Source organism: Natrix helvetica, assembly GCF_964273705.1.
Source record: "Natrix helvetica genome assembly, chromosome: 2".
Classification (NCBI taxonomy): domain Eukaryota; kingdom Metazoa; phylum Chordata; class Lepidosauria; order Squamata; family Natricidae; genus Natrix; species Natrix helvetica.
The window spans coordinates 11,712,037-11,731,197 of NC_138552.1; the positions used below are offsets into that span (position 1 = coordinate 11,712,037).

Below are 19,161 nucleotides of genomic sequence, written 5' to 3' on the forward strand. Positions count from 1 at the left end.
GTTCTTTCAGACTGGCGTTCTTACAATATATTCGCTGTAAATGAAAATAGCTAAGGGGATGAAATACATCCTTGTTTCATTCCCTCCCCTATCCAGAATCACTGTTTCTTCAAACTCAGTTCTTACAGTGTAAAGATTCCTCAAAAGAAGTGTTAACTTTAATAGGATCTTCATCCTGGTATGAACAGTACTATCAAAGGCCATATTAGAATCAGTAAATAGGTATAGGTAAATCTAAAATTCTTTTTCTCTCCCCATTATTCCTATGTTAGTTTTCTAACACCATATCCAATTTTTAAAGATTTTTTTTTACCACACCTTTATTAATTTTATAAATAACCTAAGGTGGGGAAAATACATGTCCTTCTCTTATTTCCCCACAACAACCCCCCTGTGAGGTGGGTTGGTCAGAGAGAGCGACTATCACAAAGTCACTTGGTCTAATGTGGGGCTAGAACTCAGTCACCTGGTTTCTAGGCCAGCAGCTTAAACCACTATACCAAACTGCCTTATGCCTTTTCTAATACCGTGTTTGCCCCAAAATAAGACAGGGTCTTATTTTCTTTTGACCCCCCCCCCCGAAATAAGCACTTGGCTTTATTTTTGGGGAGGTCTTATTATTTTTGAGGTGCAGGAGGCGGCGAGTGTGGTCACCTCATGGCTGCTGATGTGTTGCAATATTTTCAGGAAGGGCTTATTTTAGCGCATGTGCTCAAAAGCCCAATTGGGCTTATTATCCGGGGAGGTCTTATTTTCAGGGAAACAGGGTCATTTATCTGATCGTTTGACATTCAATTTCCCATGTATGGCTCTAATCTTCTTTGCAAGAATGTAAACAAAAACTTTCTTCACACGAGGATTTCGTGCAATGTTTTGATAATTAGCACATTCTCCAGGACAGGGGTGTCAAACTATCAGCCCGCAGGCGGGATACATCATGTGCATGCCACACCCACTTCAGTTCCGTGAAGGGAAAAAATGTTGTGATACATCACATGATGGCAACGTGATGGCGCGAGTTTGACACCCGTGCTCTAGGATCTCTTGATTTTTTGCAAACTAGCCTCGTCTATCCTGAAATGTCAGTACTTTAGCTGCTTCTTCTCCAACAATGGGATTTCCCCACCACCACCACATGGTGCTTTTGTTATTCGGCAATTGTCTGTTACTTCTTATACAGGTAGTCCTCGATTGACAAGAGTTGACTTAGGGACCATTCAAAGTTACAACAGCACTGAAAAAAGTGACATGATCATTTTTCACACTTAGGAGTATTGCAGTATCCCCATGATGACGTGATTTACATTTGGATGCTTGACAACTGACTCACATTTATGACGGTTGCAGTGTCCCGAGGTCATATGATCACCTTTTGCAACCTTCCGACAAACAATGGGGAAACCAGATTCACTTAACAACCATGTTACTAATCAATTGCAGTGATTCGCTGAACAAATGTGGCAAGAAAAGTAGTAAAATGGGGAAAACTCACTTAACAAATTTCTCACTTAGCAACATAAATCTTGGGCTCAATTATGGTCATAAGTTGAGGACTACCTGTACATCATTCTCTGATGGAATTTGTTCCTAATTGTAGAGTTTTCTTTCTCTACATCCTTTCTGCCATTCTGCAAATCTGTCTGTAAATGGTTTCAGTATAGTTTATCTTTATTTAGCTGGATTAGATCCATTCCAGCATTAGTTTTGAGTAATCTTATTTTATGTCTAAATTTTCTTCTAATTTCCATGATAATCTTGAAAGCTTCTCTCATTTTCTTCCTATTTTTGTCCATGTGTTCACATTGTTGATTGCCATCTCACTCCTTGTCCTTTTAGAACTCTCATTCTCCATAGTGAGGGGGGAGGAATATCCAGGATGGGTTGACCTTATCCTCCAGCTGATTGGACTGAGTCAGATAAGCTCTTGGGACACGCCCCTGGCCCACCAGGCACCGCCCAGTTATCGACTCAGTCCTCAACTGGACGGTTTGCCATCCTGGAGCTCCAGGAAGATTGGAAAAAATTAAAGAAAGAAGAAAAGAAGAATCAGCAACGACTGCCAGTGGGCTGAATAGCTCCCAGAGCGGAAAGGAAAGAATTGCCAAAAGCCCCCTTGGGGGCGGCAAGCTGCCCAGGCATCCGAGTGAGACAAGTATCACTCAGAAAAAGGATTTCAGCTGGGCAAGCAGGAATCAGAGGGCACAAGCCATAGTCAAGCCCTGCCGCGTGGGATCCAGCGGCGGCGGAGAGCGAGCTTCGGAGCGCCCAAATGCTGGGGAGCGTGATCGTCAGAAGAGGACAGCGCAGGACCCCCGCCCAGGAGGTGAGCCCGCCGCTAGAAGCTCGGCTAGGCGCTGGAGCGCTCCGCTGCTTCCCACCGGGTTGAGCAGCGAACCGCGGCTTCCCAAATGCCGCGGAGCACCCGCCCATCGCCCACTTGGCTCACCTCATTGGAGGGAGTCTACAGGCAGAGTGAATCCCCTAGCGCCAGAGAGAGGCAGAGGGGAATGAAGAGAGCGGCGGGGGAGGCGTGTGGAAGCTCCTTGGAGCACAAGCCGCTTCAGGGAACCTTTTAAAATCCGCGCCTTTCATCTTCTGGCACGGACACCATCTTGAAGCCGGCAGGGAGCACGTGGTCCAAGATGGCGGTGCCCAGCAACCAGGAAGAGAGTCTGGCGGGGCTGATGGACAGCAGCCCCGCCAGAAGTGCAGAGGAACAGCCAGGGTTAGTGACCACCCCAAGGGCTGCCCGGGGGGTGGGGGGGAGGAAAGGCTAAGGAAAAGAGAAGGCACCTTTCCCCCAGGGCAGAGCTGGAAGAGGGTGGTCACAAGCCTGCCAAAGCCTCCAAGAATGAAACACAAAGGCACAAGAGGCTGGAGCAGCTCTACAAGAAGGCAAGCGGGCACAAATCGACCCCAGGCCTGGGGCAGAAGGGGAAGGTCCCTGGAGCCCCTACCTCCAGCAGAGCCACAGGGGAGGAACCCCCATTGCAAGCAAGGATTCCCATTGACTCATCAGGTCTCTGGGGTCTTGCTCAGGGGTGGCATTCCCCCCCACATACAGCCTCACAGGGGTCAGCCCTGTCCACGGGAATTCTACCGCTGGGTCCCCCTCCTGCGCAGGTGGGCATGGCACCGAGCCAACAATTCCCCCAGGGGTCCCTAACTTTCAGAACCTAATGATGCGGGCCTTCCAGCAATGTATGACAGCGGCCTTCCAGCAGCCACAAAGGCAGCCCCAGGTGGCACCATCCCCCAGGGCACCAGAAGGCCTGGTAGACGAGGAGGAGGACATCTCCAGTTCCTCAGTCTCATCGTAGGAGGACAACGACCTGGATTGCGAGGAGGGGGAGGTCAGGGAAGATAAGCTTTCCGAAGACAAAGGCATGCCCCCTCCTAAGCCGGCCTTCACCGGGTTGTTCCAGCCCTTATTGTACAAGTCGCTACTGTTCAAAGCCAAGGCAGAAGCCAAGCTTGGCAACAGAACGACAGAGGCACCAGCTCACTTCCAGGGTTTTCGGCAGAAACCATCTTTGATGAGAAGGTCATTGAGACTGACACAGTGCCAACCCCTAGGGCCTTCCTGGAGTCAGTCAAGCGCCAGTGGGCAGCCCCCACAGTGGGGCCTACACCCATATCCACAGACAAGATCTTTTTCAATGTGGATAAGGACATGGTTGGGGTGCTGTCTCAGCCCTCCATCGATGAGCCGGTATGGGCACTGCACACCCCAACTAACCTCCCAGGGGAACCAGAAGAGGCTTTGAAGTTGGAGGACAGGAAGGCGAATCTCACCCTCCAAAAGGGGCATCAAGCAGCAGCCTGGGCGGTGAAGGCGGCCACCACCGCCTCCTTCTTCAACCGGACTTCCTTACTTTGGCTGCAGGAGCTGCAGCAGCGGATTCCCGTCACCGAGGTCAGAGCACACCAGGACATCAACAAACTGGTGGCAGCTATCCAGTTTTTGGCGGACGCCACCTTGTCCGCAGCCAAGTTCGCCTCCAGAGCGATCGCTTCTACCGTCGCATCCCGTAGACTGCTGTGGCTGAGGCAGTGGCAGGCCGAAGTACGACACAAGTGGCGCCTGGCGTCAGCTCCCTTCAGAGGAGATACCCTTTTCGGGACAGCCCTGGACCCGTACCTCGTAGAGAACAAGGATAAGCGGAAGGTGCTTCCCACGGCTGCAAAGAAGGGTCAGTTCAGAGCGACGCCTTACCCCAGACGGTCGTACTACCGGGGACAGGACTTTGGGACTTCCTTCCGTGGTCAGGACTCTTTCAGGGGACCGGAGGCAGGGTACTCAGGGGCCAGGCAGTACTAGGGGGGCTTCGCTGCCAGGCAAAGGTACCTGGATAGGCCACAGAAAGGCAAACAACAGAAGCGCCAACAGAAGTGGCGGAGGAGACGGCGGGGGGCGCTCCTTCCGCAAACATTAAGGCCAGATTCACCTCCCATTGGGGGGCGCTTAGCGTACTTTGCGGATTGCTGGGACCGCTCCTCCTCTGATAGGTGGGTACAACACACCATCAGACATGGGCTGGCACTGGAGTTCCTTTCCAGCCCCTCAGGGTTCTTCTGGATCTGCCCGGTTTCCAATAACCCGGCCAGGAGGTTATTATTGATGCAGGAGGCCATACAGCACCTGCTGGATATCCGAGCCATCCAGCCAGTGCCCCTAGAACAGCAAGGTCAGGGGTATTACTCAATCCTGTTCGTAATTTCCAAGGCTTCAGGGGCCTGGAGGGCTATTCTGGACTTGAAGCGGTTAAACCGCTTCATCTGCTATAGGAGGTTCAAAATGCATTCGCTCCACTCCATCCTGGAGGGGATTAGGCAGGGAGACCTCCTCACTTCCATAGACCTCACAGAGGCCTACCTACACATTCCAATCATGCGGGGGCACCGGAGGTACCTCAGGTTCTGTTACCTAGGGCAGCATTTCCAATACCGAGCCTTGCCCTTCGGGTTGTCATCCGCCCCCCAGGTTCACCAAGGTAATGGCTGCCCTGGCAGCTCATCTGAGACAGGTCCCGGTCAGGATCCAATGCAACCTGGATGACCTGCTGATACAGTCATCCTCCGTTGAGGGGGCTCTAAAGGATCTAGATACCATCATGGCAGCACTAAGGGACCATGCGCCAAGAGCCATCTTCACCCCTCCACTAAGCTAATCCACCTAGGGGCTCTGATAGATTCAGAGGAAGGTAAGGTTTTTCTGTCATCGGAGGCAGATCTCCCTGAGACGGTTAGCTATACAGGTGGTCTCGGGAGGTAGGGTGTCCTTAGCCACCTTGTCCAAACTGCTAGGCACCATGGTCTCCGCCATTGGCATTGTTCCATGGGCGCGCCTCCACACCAGAGACCTACAATGGTTCTTTTTGCCTTTCCAGAGAAGGCGCAGGAGCTGTTCCCAGATCAAGGTCCTCCTCCCGGCAGAAGTCTCCCGCTCACTGATCTGGTGGACGTCCCCCATGATTACAAAGGGCGAAGTCTTCAGAACGCCAGACCGGGTGACGGTGACCATGGATGCCAGCCTGCAGAATCAAATAGCGCAAGGACAATGGAGCCAGGCGGAACTGACGCACAGCATCAATTGGCTGGAGCTCAGGGCGGTCCGCCTTGCCCTGATGCATTTCCACCGCTCTGTCAAGGGCAGACACATTCTAGTCCTCACAGACAACATTGCCACAAAGGCTCATTTAAACAGACAGGGGGGGACCAAATCAGGGGCCCTTTATGCGAGAGGCCAAGAAACTGGGGCGATGGGCCGAGAGGAACGTGCTATCCCTAACGGCAGAGCATATAGCGGGGGTGGACAACACCAGAGCCGACTGGCTCAGCAGGGCAGAAGTAGACCACTCAGAGTGGAGACTTCATCCAGCCATCTTCAGGGTGGTGATGAACTGGTTCGGTCACCTGGAGGTCGACTTATTCACCACGCACCTCAACACCCAACTACCGAGGTTCTACTCCAGGTACCGAACACACGGGGTGGAGGGGCCGGACGCCCTCCGCTGCCCGTGGCCCACGAGGCTTCTATATGCATATCCACCCTTGCCCCTGATTCCCAGAGTAATTCAGAAAATTCTTCGGGACGGGGCGGAGGTGGTACTGATTGCCCCTTACTGGCCCAGGAGGCCATGGTTTGCAGACCTCCAATTGCTCTCGGTGGGCAGAGCGTGGAGAATTCCCCAGGAGAAAATATCCGTCAGCCAGGAATCCCTGGAGCACCTGGAATCCCAATGGCTCCAGTTGACTACGTGGCGGTTGAGCGGAGCATCCTGAGAGAGGAAAACTTCTCCCCCAGGGTAATAGAGACTATCCAGGCCGCCTGAAGACCCTCCACGGAGCGCATATATGACGCAATATGGCGGGCCTTTTCCACATGGTGTAACTCCCGTGGGCAGGACCCGGTGAGAGCCACTGTTCCTATAGTGCTGGAGTTTCTCCAGTCAGGCCTGGACAGGGGGTTGGCTCCCAACACTATTAGGAGACAAGTCTTGGCCATCTCCTCAGTGCTGTTGTGCGGCAGAACCCAGACACTCACTCAGCAACCGCTGGTCAGGCAGTTCCTGAAGGGAGCGTCCAACCTCAAACCACCTACATTACATAGGTACCCCTCCTGGGACTTACACAAAGTGTTGGAGGCTCTAACAGGGGAGCCGTTTGAGCCATTGCGAATAGTGTCACTAAAGTTTCTAACCCTTAAGGTGGCGTTCCTGGTGGCCATCATGTCCGCCAGACGGATATCAGAACTGCAGGCCCTGTACGTCAGGGAAGACCTCTGCATCTTTCATCAGGATAGAGTGGTGTTGCAGTTGGACCCCTCCTTCATACCTAAGGTGTGTTCGTGCTTTCACAGGGCACAGGAGCTGGTTTTGCCCAATTTCTGCCCGGACCCTTCTCATCCTCTAGAAAGGAAATGGCACACATTAGATGTAAGAAGGGCTCTGAGGATCTACCTCAGAAGAACCCGGCAGAATAGAAGGTCTGAAGCCCTGTTTGTCTCATTCCAACTGGGGTCTCTGGGCAGGAAGGTGACCTCCACCACCACAGGCAGGTGGTTGAGAACCTGCCTAGTTACGGCCTACCAGTCTCAGGGCATTCAGCCACCGAGCCCCATAACAGCATACTCCACAAGAGGTGCGGCCACCACCGCGGCCTGGGCTACCCAGGCATCATGGACAGAGATATGTAGGGGAGCCACTTGGTCTTCCCCCTCACCTTTCGTGAGGAACTACAAGTTAGACACCTTTGCCTCGGCAGAGGCTTCATTTGGGCGCAGGGTCTTACAGGAGGTACATAGGGCAGAGGACACCCCCACCAGGCTTAGTTGGCCAGTGCCCTCAGTATGTGACCCTCCCTAGGGACGCGCTAGCTTTGGTACGTCCCATCCTGGATACTCCTCCCCCCCTCACTATGGAGAAAGGGCGTTGGTACTTACCTGATACGCCTCTTCTCATAGTGGGGGGAGGAGTATCCAGACCCCCCCTGACATGGTTATGTAACATGTGTTTGTTGAATGTTGCACTGGTATGTTAAGTTATTCTTCAATAAAAGGTTTGAAACTATACTAAAGTCTGGAGTGGATGGCATAATGAGTCGGATGGAGTTCTTCGCCGATAACTGGGCGGTGCCTGGTGGGCCAGGGGCGTGTCCCAAGAGCTTATCTGACTCAGTCCAATCAGCTGGAGGATAAGGTCAACCCATCCTGGATACTCCTCCCCCCACTATGAGAAGAGGCGTATCAGGTAAGTACCAACGCCCTTTTGCACTCACATACAGGCAATCCTTACACTCTGCAGGATCTGTATTTGCAAATTCACAAACATGTTTTTGTAACCCCAAAAAATCAATACTCCTGAGCCTGTCACACTTATTTGTGGGCATGCAGAGAAGCAAAACAAATTAGTTGGAATTGCCCCAACTAATTTGGTATTTGCAGCATTTTCATAGATTGTAATTACTGTGAATAATGTTAATTGCCTGTCTCCTTATTGCTGAAGATTAACCTCCATTTTTTCTAACTAGTTCTGAATAACAGTTCTGAAATTATGTGGACTTCGTCTTCCTTTAAAATTTTAGGATTTTTTTTTAAAATTGGATTTCCAACTTTTCCATAGCTCAAATTCTATTTTGCACAAGACCAAATATCTTTTTCATATTTTGATATACAGTCAAAACTTGCTGTCATGTATTTTTTGCTTTATTTTCTAAGTCCATATATCAGGGGTGTCCAAACTTGGCAACTTTAAGACTTGTGGACTTCAACTCCCAGAATTCCCCAGCCAGCAGAGCTGGGGAATTCTGGGAGTTGAAGTCCACAAGTCTTAAAGTTGCCAAGTTTGGACACCCCTGATATATATGATCCCAATAATTCATGTTTTTTTCACCATCTGAAAATGTAGTATTCGGAATGAACTGCATTTCTCCGTCTTCTGTTTCCTATTATTTAGCTAATGTTGTCCATCTGGTGATATCCAGATGCAGAATCGTCATTTATGCTGCTTAAAGCAGATATCAGCAATGAAAAAGTAAATTTATTCTGTTTTAAGGAGAACTCATTATGGGCTCTAAGAAAAGCTGTCAGGCATTTTGCCTCCAGACTATAAATTATCCTCTCAAATCCATAACTCAGAGGCTCTTATGCAGAGGGAAGACATATTTCCACTGGAATTGCTACAAAAACCAGTTCAGATGCCTCAACTGTGTCCAACAACAAGGTTCAAGAGCATATCAGGTGTTGCAACATTCGTTTTCCATGAAATTAGTTCTTACTTCAAATTAACTGTGAACTTTACAAAAAAGGGACTTTTGCTTTCCTGTACCGACTTTCTTTAGAACTAGATTAGTACTACAGACAAAATGATCTTTCACACTATTACTAATAACAGGAAGAAGTTATTAAAAGGCCTTGTACCTTTAAAGGTACCTTTGGACTCATGGACAAAAAGGCCTACAAGGCTAACCTTTTCCGGACTGAGTCCCCAAAGTGCACATGCATGCCCGCGAATACCCGCGCACACCCGAACCTCCATAATGCTATGTGTCAGTGCCCCCCGCATGCATGCGCAGCCCCTCTGCACTTGTCCCACTCCCCTGCACATGCACCGCAGAGACCCAATGACTAGCTGGCCAATGGGAGGCACACGCATATGCACGGCAGAGCTGAACTGGCGCAACAGCTCGCGTGCTCACAGAGGGCGCTGCGTGCAACCTGTGGCACACGTGCCATAGGCTTGCCATCACGGGCCTACACTTTCTTCACCGAGATTTCTTTTATGAGTTCAGTGGCACTTTAATTTCCAAGGTTTGAGTGGTCTCTAGATTTACGAATGCTCCTCAGCCCACACTAATATGAAGAACTTTTATATAAAATCAAATCACTGGTCTACCCATCTTCTCTAATGCTTCCTGTCCTATTTCCTGGAACTCCTTTTTGCTAGAAATACTGTGACTGGATACACACAGTCTCCACCCATATATCCAAGTGAATGAAGTTGCTCCTGCCAAGTATTGCAAGTCCACTTTGATGTGAACTCTGGCCTGGTATTCTGTACTTGTGTCTGTAGTAGAAGCACCAAATTACAGAGTAAAAGCAAAATTCCAAAAGAATTTCAAAGGAGAAACAATAATAAGCCCAGGGTAGAAAACAAGGAACCTGAACAGAATTTGTTCTAAAATGAGGAAACTAGCTTTTTTTTTTAAAAAAATGTTTGCCCATTTTTAGTATCAAGTTGTATTGTGAGGACTGGGTGGCTAAAGACACAGACTGATCACTTTAACTATAGTTACACGTCATATAGAAACTTCCCAATCTGTTGATTTCAGAGAAAGGACTCACAATTTTTATAGTAAATAAAATATTCACAAATATCCAATATGTATGTATGTATGTATCCAAGATACACACAAACACACATATACATACACACTTAGGGATATATCTTTTTATAGATTAGTGAAAGATATTGTAAAAAGGAGTTAGCCTAGCCTACACTAGATAATACATATTATCACAATTTTCAGCCACTGCTTAATGTAGCCACTCAGTTTCCATGTTACCATTATATGACAAATCTCCTACTTCCTGTTTTCTCTTGTAGTTTCAATTCTTTCTTACACTGTGTAAGGGCAAAAGGATCATAGCGGCCACAGTCTCTGGATCATTTTTGGTGCTTTCAGAAATATTAGAGAGGGCAAGGCCATCATAACAGCAGCTAGATATAGGTTTTCATTCCCTACAACTGCTGGATGTGATCAGCTCCTGTAATTTCAAGAACTACATACCGTATTTTTTGGAGTATAAGATGCACCAAGATTTTGAAGAGGCAAATTAAAATAAAAGTTTTTGCACTCTGTAGACCTCCCAAAAACGAAAACGGGCCTGTTTTTTGTAAATATAAAAAATAAAAAGGGCATGCACAACCTTTAGGAGGCTTATAGAGTGCTCCTGGGGGCTGGGGCCCTCTCCAGCCCCCAGGAGCATTCTGGAAGCCTCCTAAAGGCCATGAACGGCCATTTTTGCACAGGGAGCGGGGTTTCAGGAGGCTAAAAATGCTGTATTCAGTGTATAAGACGCAGCCAGATTTTCGCCCTCTTTTTTGAGGGAAAAAGGTGTGTCTTATACTCTGAAAAATATGGTATATAAAGCATAAAAGTAGCACTGGTGTGTTTAAAATTTTTCTTCTCCTATGTTGTCTTAACTACATTTGTCAATTGGATTGAGATGGGTGGCTATAGAAGTTAAATAAATAAATATAATGGAAGTGGAAAAATTAATTGAGAAGATATTTTATATTAAGTCTATTCTTTTATGTTTAGTTTTGGGGCATTCTGCTTTATATGTACTGTGTGTATGTTTGTGTGTGTTTGAGTCAGAGTGGTTCCCTGGCATTTACCTACACGACTGTAAGCCCTTCAGTTTTCTTGGCAAAAAAAATCGGGGAGTCATTTGCCCTTCCTCTTAGGGTTGAAAGAAAGCAGCCCAAGGTTTCATGTCTAAAGTGGGACAAGAATCCATAGTCTCCTGGTTTCTAGTCTGGTGCCTTAATCTCTCTACCAAATTGACTCTCTAAATGGACTTTGATAGACTACATCAGAATAAGTTACTTTTACTGCTACTGGACAAGTACTCGACATATATGTCAAGAACAGGGCTAAGAATTTGGATGAGGTCTGAATCAATTCCCAGATCCCCACCCAGGAATTAGATAGCCACTTTTGGTGAAACTTCATGCTCCATGAAGATCTCGTAAAGCACTTTCATTTTGTTCTGCTCAACCATCTGGCCCAATCTGCAGGGTGCTTTCCATCAATGAAATTCAAGGATAGGTCCCATGAAAATTAAATTCCCTCTTTCCTTTCCCATTCCCTCTAGCGATTGCCTTGTTTAATGGTTGTTTGCCTAGCAAGAATTCTTCTGATCTGGGCATTCCTCATTTTAAACAGAAGAGCCAGCCATGATTGTGTTCAGTGTTAGTTGAAAGGCAATAGTTCATTTGCAAACAAGGTCTGCTTAAAAACAATCCAGCCTAGATAGAAAACATTCCCAATTCAGAAAAAAGAGGAAAACATCCAACCACAATTAGTGAGTCAGAATACTCTGCAGAATAAGCAAACCCGTTATAGGCCAGTCACTTCTCTATTAAACAGTTCCCAAAAATCTCTCAACCCAGATTCCCTTTATTGAGCTAGTGCTTCTGATTCAAAATGCAGATTTCTTAAAACCATTGTGCATAGAAAATAATTTACCAGTTATTACAGGTAGACCTCCCTCAGAAACTAACTCATACAATGACTGCTCAGTTAACAACGGTAATGAAAATGTAACTTTACAACCAATCTAATGTTATTATTTATCCTTATTATCTTCCTTACTGCCTCCCCTTTCACTGTATTATGATTATGATTATTCCACTGCTTTGTATGTACACATACGGAGTTCTTTTGTACCAGAGATAAGTTCTTTGTGTGTTTAATCACACTTGGCCAAATAAGGTTCAATTCAATTCAGTTCAAACTTCACATTTACAATCTTCACAGGTCTCTAAGCTAAAGAAACTGAAGTCAGATCACAAGCATAGTTGTGGTTTCATTTAGCGACCATGTTGCTTAATGACTCAATTGCCAGTTGCCAGTCTCAATTGTGGTTACTACATGACAACTCCACGTACGATGAATTGTGTTGGTGTAAACTTGGACCATAAGAAAGGCTGAGCACCAAAGAATTGAGGCCTTTGGTGCTGGAGAAGACGCCTGCCAGTCCCTTGGACTCCAAGGCAATCAAACTGGTCAGTCCTAGAGGAGATCAACCCTGACTGCTCTTTAGAAGGCCAGATCCTGAAGATGAAACTCAAATACTTTGGCCACCTAATGAGAAGGAAGGACTCACTGGAGAAGAGCCTAATGCTGGGAACGATGGAGGGCAAAAGAAGAAGGGGACGACAGAGAATGAGGTGGCTGGATGGAGTCACCGAAGCAGTAGGCGTGAGCTTAAATGGACTCCAGAGGATGGTAGAGGACAGGAAGGCCTGGAGGAACATTGTCCATGGGGTCGCAATGGGTCGGACACGACTTTGCAACAACAACAACAACAACAACAACAACACACACCCTTTCCTTAACCCATACCATTCATTTCTATTCATTCAAAGAATATGGATATACCACAGAAAACAAATAAATATTTAGTATGGCATATTCTTTGGTATATCCCGTACCAAATATTTCTTACTTATTTTCTGTGTTTTTGTGTGATGATGTATGTAGGATGGATTCTGGCTGTTCCTCCCCAAAACATGGGACCACAAAACTGTACAGTAATTTGGTAGTGAAATTTCTAGTTTCCCTAGCATTCTTGCTCTGAAAATACCATGAACAAACGTTGCTCAACATGGTGGAAGCCTCCTGGATAAAAGGTTTGTTTCCCAGACCTTTCCTTACAAACCACACCCATTTTTCAAAGTGTCACTGCTCTCAGCTGTTATACCTCCAGAACCATTTCTCCTCCCTTGAAACCAAGCTTCCTTTACAATTTCAACATATTTCCCTCCGTTCCTCCTATCTAGACATGTTCTTCTGTTAAAAACCCTTTTGTCAAATTTAGATTGATCGATCTGGAGGCAGGGCATTTCCCTACTTCTTCTCCCAGTCACATTCCCAACCTAACAGTCCCGATCCAGGCCAAACTTCCTCTTGCTCAGCATGCAACACTGCAACCCACAACTAAGTTTTGAACACCATTACCCACACCCCAACCAGGGGCACAGCATTTATTTATTTATTTATTTATTTATTTATTTATTTATTTATTTCAGATCGCCTCTCATTTATTCCGGATCACTGCAAGGGCACCCTACCCGTTCAGACCCAACCCTTTCCCCAAACTTTTCACAGCTCGAAGACACTCAAAGCAAACCTTCACAACTCTCAAAGTGAACACGTGTAAGGGAAGGAATTCCAATTTCCCAGCTTTTCTTTTGGGGGGCTCTCCTGCCATCCCTTCTCTTCCACTCTCGCTCATCTTTTATCACCCCCACTCTAAAATAATTTCGTGCCCGTCCAGTGCTTTGGGATCGGACTCCCATCTTCCTCCTCAGATGGGAGTTGGAGTCCCCACTCTGGGAGAAACTGCTGTCCCACAGTCCCCACTCCGACAAGCGTGATGATCCCACAACGGGCTGCCCCCCCGTCCTCCACCCCGGGGGAGGAATCCCCCTTCCCGAGACCGGTCGACCTGGAGGCCCACACCCGACCCGAAACTCACCCTGCCGGCCCACGATCTCGGCCACATGCTCGGAGCTGGGCACCGGGACGCACTCGGTCGTGTTGACGCTCTTCCTTCGCAGCAGCGCCGCCTGCTCGCCGTTCAAGACCGACCCGGGGGGCATCCCGGCTGCCACCGCCGCTGCCGCTGCCGCCGCCGCCGCTCCGGGCGGCCCGTAGGATTGGGAGAGTATCGCCGCCATCACCCCGGCGTGGACATCGTCGCCGGGCCCGTAGAGCGCCCCGCCCAGCGCTCCCACCTCGGCCACCTCAAAGGCCGAGCCGGCGGCCAGCGGCAGAGCAGAGACCGGCGGCGGCGGCGGCGGCAGCAGCACCGAGCCCAGCCCCGGGGGCAGGAGCGACGGCGAGGAGGCCGGCCCCGGGGGCAGCAAGAGCAGCGAGGCCGGGCCGCAGACGCCGCCGCCTCCCCGGGGCTCCAGGAATCCCTCGTCGTCGTCTTCTTCCTCCTCTTCTTCCTCCTCCTCCTCCTCCTCGGCGGCCTCGTCTTCCTCGTCCTCCGGCGGCTCCTCAAAGTCCAGCTCCAAGTCGCCACCGCCTCCTCTTTCTCCTTCCTCAGGCGCCGCCTCCTCCTCCTCTTCTTCTTCCTCCTCCTCCTGGTCGTCTTCTCCCGGCGGCTCCCGGGCGGCCTCGTCCCCGCGCTCCCTCAGACCCAGGCCGGCCAGGCGCTCCCTCAGCAGCCCCGTGTCCGCCAGCAGCGGCGGCTGAGGGGAAGCCGGCAGCAGCAGCGGCATCGGCGGCTGAGCGTGGTACTGGAGCAGCAGGCCCGGCGGCGGCCTGGGCGGGGCAGCCGGCGGCGGCAGCAGCAGTAGCCGCGCTCCCAGGTCGGGAAGCTCTTCGGGAGGCGACGGCGAGGCGCTGCCGCTCGGCATGGCCGGCGGCGGAGAAGGAGAAGAAGAAGGGGACGGCGAGGCGCTCCGGCTACGCGAGGCCGGGAGACATGCTGGGCTGGCGGCGGCGGCGGCGGCGGCGGCGGCGGGCTCTCCGGCCGCGGCTTCCTCCTCTTCCTCCTCCTCCGCCGCCGCTGCTGTCTCTTGGGGGGCGGCCTGGGCGTTGCTGCCGCCGCTGACGGCGCTGCTGCTGCCGCCGCCGCCACGGCCCGCGCTCGGCTCAGCGCTTCTTTTGTTCCATGGCGGCGGCTGCGGCGGCGGCGGCTGCTTCTCCCCGCCGGCTCCAGCTGCAGCAGCGGCGGCCGCAGGCAGCAGCAGCAGCGGCGGTGACGGCCCGGGCAACTCCAGCCCCGCCCCGCGCCGCTCCCCCAGCCGGGCGATTGGGTGGCGGCCGCGCGGGGGCAGCAGGGGCCGGGGCTCGGCGGGAAGCGGCGGCGGCGGCGGCGCCTGGGATTGGCGGGCGGGCGCGAGGCCAGCGGCGAGTGCGGAGGGTGGTGGTGACGGCGGCGGCGGCTTTTCGGGCTCCTTCTCCGCCTCCGGTCCGGTCCCCGCGGGCAGCATCCACACGCGGCGCACCCTGCCGGCTCTGCCCAATCTCGGCTGCGGGGAGGGCGGCGGCGGGCCCGGGATTGTTGGGTTGGCCCGGCGGGTATTGTGACGGGGCGGCGAGGGAAAAAAAAAGCGGTGGAGAAAAAGCGGCGCTAAGGCGGGGAAAAGCGGGCGCTGAACCCCGGCCCGGTTGGGGTACAGGGGACGGTCTTCAGACGCGACACCTTGGAGGCCGAAAACCGGCCTCTTTATTTTTGCAGACCTGCGAGGCAGGGAACTCCTGACTGAGGTGGCTGGGCGGGTTTGCACCGTGCTATGAACGCGCTTCTCCGCCCCGAGCGCTGGTTGAATCGCGTTTAGTGGGTTGTGGGAAGAGGATGGGGAAGGGGTGTTCAAAGACCCCCAAAAGCCTGTTCTTCCCTAAATTGAGGTCCTTGGTGGAGTGGGGTGGGGGCTTCTGGGAGAAGACCCCCCCTCAGCAAGAGGCCTGTGAACGTGTTCTTTTTATTTTTTATTTATTTTGTCAAGCATGTATAAGATAACATATATGTATAAATATGATTATGGCTACAGGAACATGGGTACGAATAAATGGGGACAGTAGGACAGGGACGGTGGGCACGCCCCCCCTTTACAGACCTCTTAGGAATGAGGTGAGGTCAGTGGTGAAGTTAATTTTTTTCCCACTGGTTCTGTGGGGTGGCTTAGTGGGCGTGGCTTGGTGGGCGTGGCAGGGGAAGGATACTGCAAAATCTCCATTCCCTCCCCACTCCTGGGAAGGATAGTGCAAAATCCCCATTTCCTCCAGATCAGCTGGGACTTGGCAGGCAGGGAATAGATGGGGCAGGGCCAGCCAGAGGTGGCACTTGCTGGTTTTCCAAACTACTCAAAATTTCTGCTACCGGTTCTCCAGAACCAGAACAGAACCTGCTGGATTTCACCCCTGGGTGACGTCCAGAATAAGTCTGTTAAAGTTATGGGGGTTTGGGGATGAAACCACAGAGTCAGGTAGTGCATTCCAGGCACTGACGCCTCCGTTGCTGAAGTCGTATTTTCTGCAACCGAGTTTGGAGCGGTTTACCTCCTGATCCTTAGGAGTTCCTTCAACCCATCTGCCAACTGGGAATGATGGTTTCCAGACCTAGAGCTGCTGGATTGGTGATGGGAGAGAAACCACTTGCTTCTGCTTTCTGCCAGGGCTACTGGAATACTACTACCTGAGGAGCGTGTGGGTGTGTGCCTGTGTGTACAGGTAGTCCTCGACTTACAACCGTTCATTTAGTCACCGTTCAAAGATACACCAACACTGAAAAATGTGACTTATGACCACCTTTCACAGTTATGACCTTTGCAGTGTTCCAGTAATCGTGATCAAAATTCAGATGCTTGGCAACTGGTTCGAATTTATGACGGTTGCTGTGCCCCGAGGTCATGTGGTGATCCCTTTGTGTGACCTTCTGACAAGCAAAGTCAACGGGGAATCCAGATTCACTTAACAGCCGGTTTACTAACTTATCAACTGCAGTGATTCACTTAACAACTGTGGCAGTAAAGGTCGCAAAATGGAGAAAAACTCACCTAACAAATGTCTCACCTAACCACAGAAATTGTGGGCTGAATTTTGGTCGTAATTTGAGGACTACCTATATGTGTTTGTGTGTGTAAGTCAGATAGCAGTGAAATCTATACAAGTTACAGTACTGTCCAGGCCTGAAGAGGGATTGAGTTATCAGAGAGCAGTTACTTCAGTCATTCTTTACGTTGGTAATGTCTGTGGAACCTTCTCCTATTTTCAACTTGATCTAGGAAAGAGTTTGAGCTTTCCTCTTCTCTAAGGTAGAGGCAATTAACCAGGCATCTTTCCAACATAGAGCTCTACCCAGATTGTTATCTCCAGTGTTAGAACATATAATAATAGGGTTGGAAAGGGACCTTGGAAATTTTCTAGTCCAACCCCCTGCTCAAGGCAGGAGTCCATATATCATCCTGGACAAATGCTTGTCCAATATTTTCTTGCAAACCTCCATTGATGGAGCATCCACAATTCCAGGAGGGGCAAGCTATTCCACTGATTAATTGTACTGACTCTCAGGAAATTTTTCCTTATATTTCCAGGTTGGATTTCCCTCTGACAAGCTTCCATTCATTGCTTCTTGTCCTACCCTCAGTCAAGTGCTATGGAGAGTAAATCGATGTCTCTTCCTTATGGCAGCCCTTCAAGTATTGAAGTCAGCTATCTGGTCTCCCCTAAGCCCCCTCTTTGTTAGGCTTAACATACCGTATTTTTCGGAGTATAAGATGCTCCGGACTATTAAGATGCACATTAGTTTTTGAGAAGGAAAACAAGAAAATAAAATATTCTGCCTGTGCCTACCAGCATCCCTCACTATTCATCTGGCTAGCGTCCTTGCAGCAAACAGCTTGGTCAGCTTCAGCATGTTATTGCAGCCTGATTCAGCACAAGCAGCTGATTGGCGGTTGGATAGGCCTCCCGGAATACCGCCAATCAGCTGTTCCAGGCTGCGGAGATCGCCACAGCCCAACACCACCTCTGCGTTTTTGGCTTCCGTGCATTGTGTTTTTGACCTCCAGCATCACATTTTCGGCCTACGCATACTCCATTTTAGACCTGTCACAGACTGCGGGGATCACCACAGCATATCATCGCTAATCGTGTGTTGCACTTTTGGCCTCTGCGTATTGGGTTTTCAGCCTCTGCACACCCCTTTTTTGGCCTCTGCGTGTCGCGTTTTTGACCCATTCCAGGTGGTGGGGTATATGTGCATCTTACACACTGAAAAATACGGTACCTAGTTTCCTTAACCCTTCATCATACAATTTAGCCTCCAGATCCTTGATCATCTTAGTTGCTCTTCTCTGCACTGTTTTTATGTCCGCAGCATGTTTTCTTTTTTCTTTTAATGTATCAACTGAAAACGAGATAATTTGTTTGCATCTGTTTAAATAAGCTGCATGTCTCACACTGTCGTGAGCTTCTAAATAAGAGAAGTGGGGAATAAAATCATCTTATAGACAATTTTATTTTGTTAAATTCTAGCCATATATAGTATCTGATCTTGCTTCTTTTAATAGGAAAAGATGCAGGTGTTTAAAGAGTTTAGGTGCTTTACATTTAGGCAGATAGCCTAAATTGACACTGATTCATTCTTGGATGTATTTTTCTGAAATCATCTCTTAAATTTTGCCCAACGTTTCTAGTTCCTTGTGGCTCTGTAACAACCCCTATTCTTTGCAACGATTTAAACTGATGATTAGACCATGGTTTCAACCGTCTTGCAAAAGTTGCTCGGTTTTTAAACCTTGCCTTAGCTGCTCAAGTCTGATCAGTTTTTTTTTAAGAAAGGGGACAACACCCACACTGCCAAGTGGGGTCTTCAACATGGGAGTAGCTTAATTTTATGTGTGTGTGTGTGTGTGTGTGTGTGTGTGTGTGTTTCATTAAACAAATCTTATATTGTGAATTCAGCCTCTTTGTCTTGCTCTCAGTAAGCATTTTGTGCGGACTTGTTTACCGTTGTGGATTTTGTATGCTGCTTCGAATGGTGATTCACAATCTTTGAAATAAATACAAATGGAGTACATATTTTAAAATATTTCCAGAGTCTTTGGCAATAAACAGGGAGGCAACAGGGATGGGTAAGAGTCTGGGAAATATGCATTACACAAAGTTGAAATCAGTAAATCCAAAAAGTGAGATGCTTTCTAAATACGGGAACTTATGTACCGTAGTTTGCTATCCCCATTTCACATATAAATAAATGAATGAATAAGCCAAGCTCGTAACTCTCTTGGTAGGAGTTCAAATGAATCTTTAAGTCTTAGAAAGGGTTTTGGTATCTGTGCTACATTTTTATGATACACTATACATTTTTACACCAACGATTTGCCTTTGAATTTTGCATGGTCTGCCACAGTA

The 19,161-nt window shown here is 49.3% G+C and overlaps 1 protein-coding gene across 1 annotated transcript in view; it reads right to left on the bottom strand.

Annotated features, from left to right (window-relative positions):
* The window catches only part of MEX3C (mex-3 RNA binding family member C), a 54,945-nt gene extending 39,913 nt beyond the window's left edge, over window positions 1-15,032 (bottom strand). The window contains exon 1 of the mRNA XM_081942694.1: window positions 13,769-15,032. Coding sequence (XP_081798820.1) covers window positions 13,769-14,657 — 889 coding nt within the window. The 5' untranslated portion in view covers window positions 14,658-15,032. The remainder of the gene's footprint in view (window positions 1-13,768) is intronic.
* Between the last annotated feature and the right edge of the window lie 4,129 nt (window positions 15,033-19,161).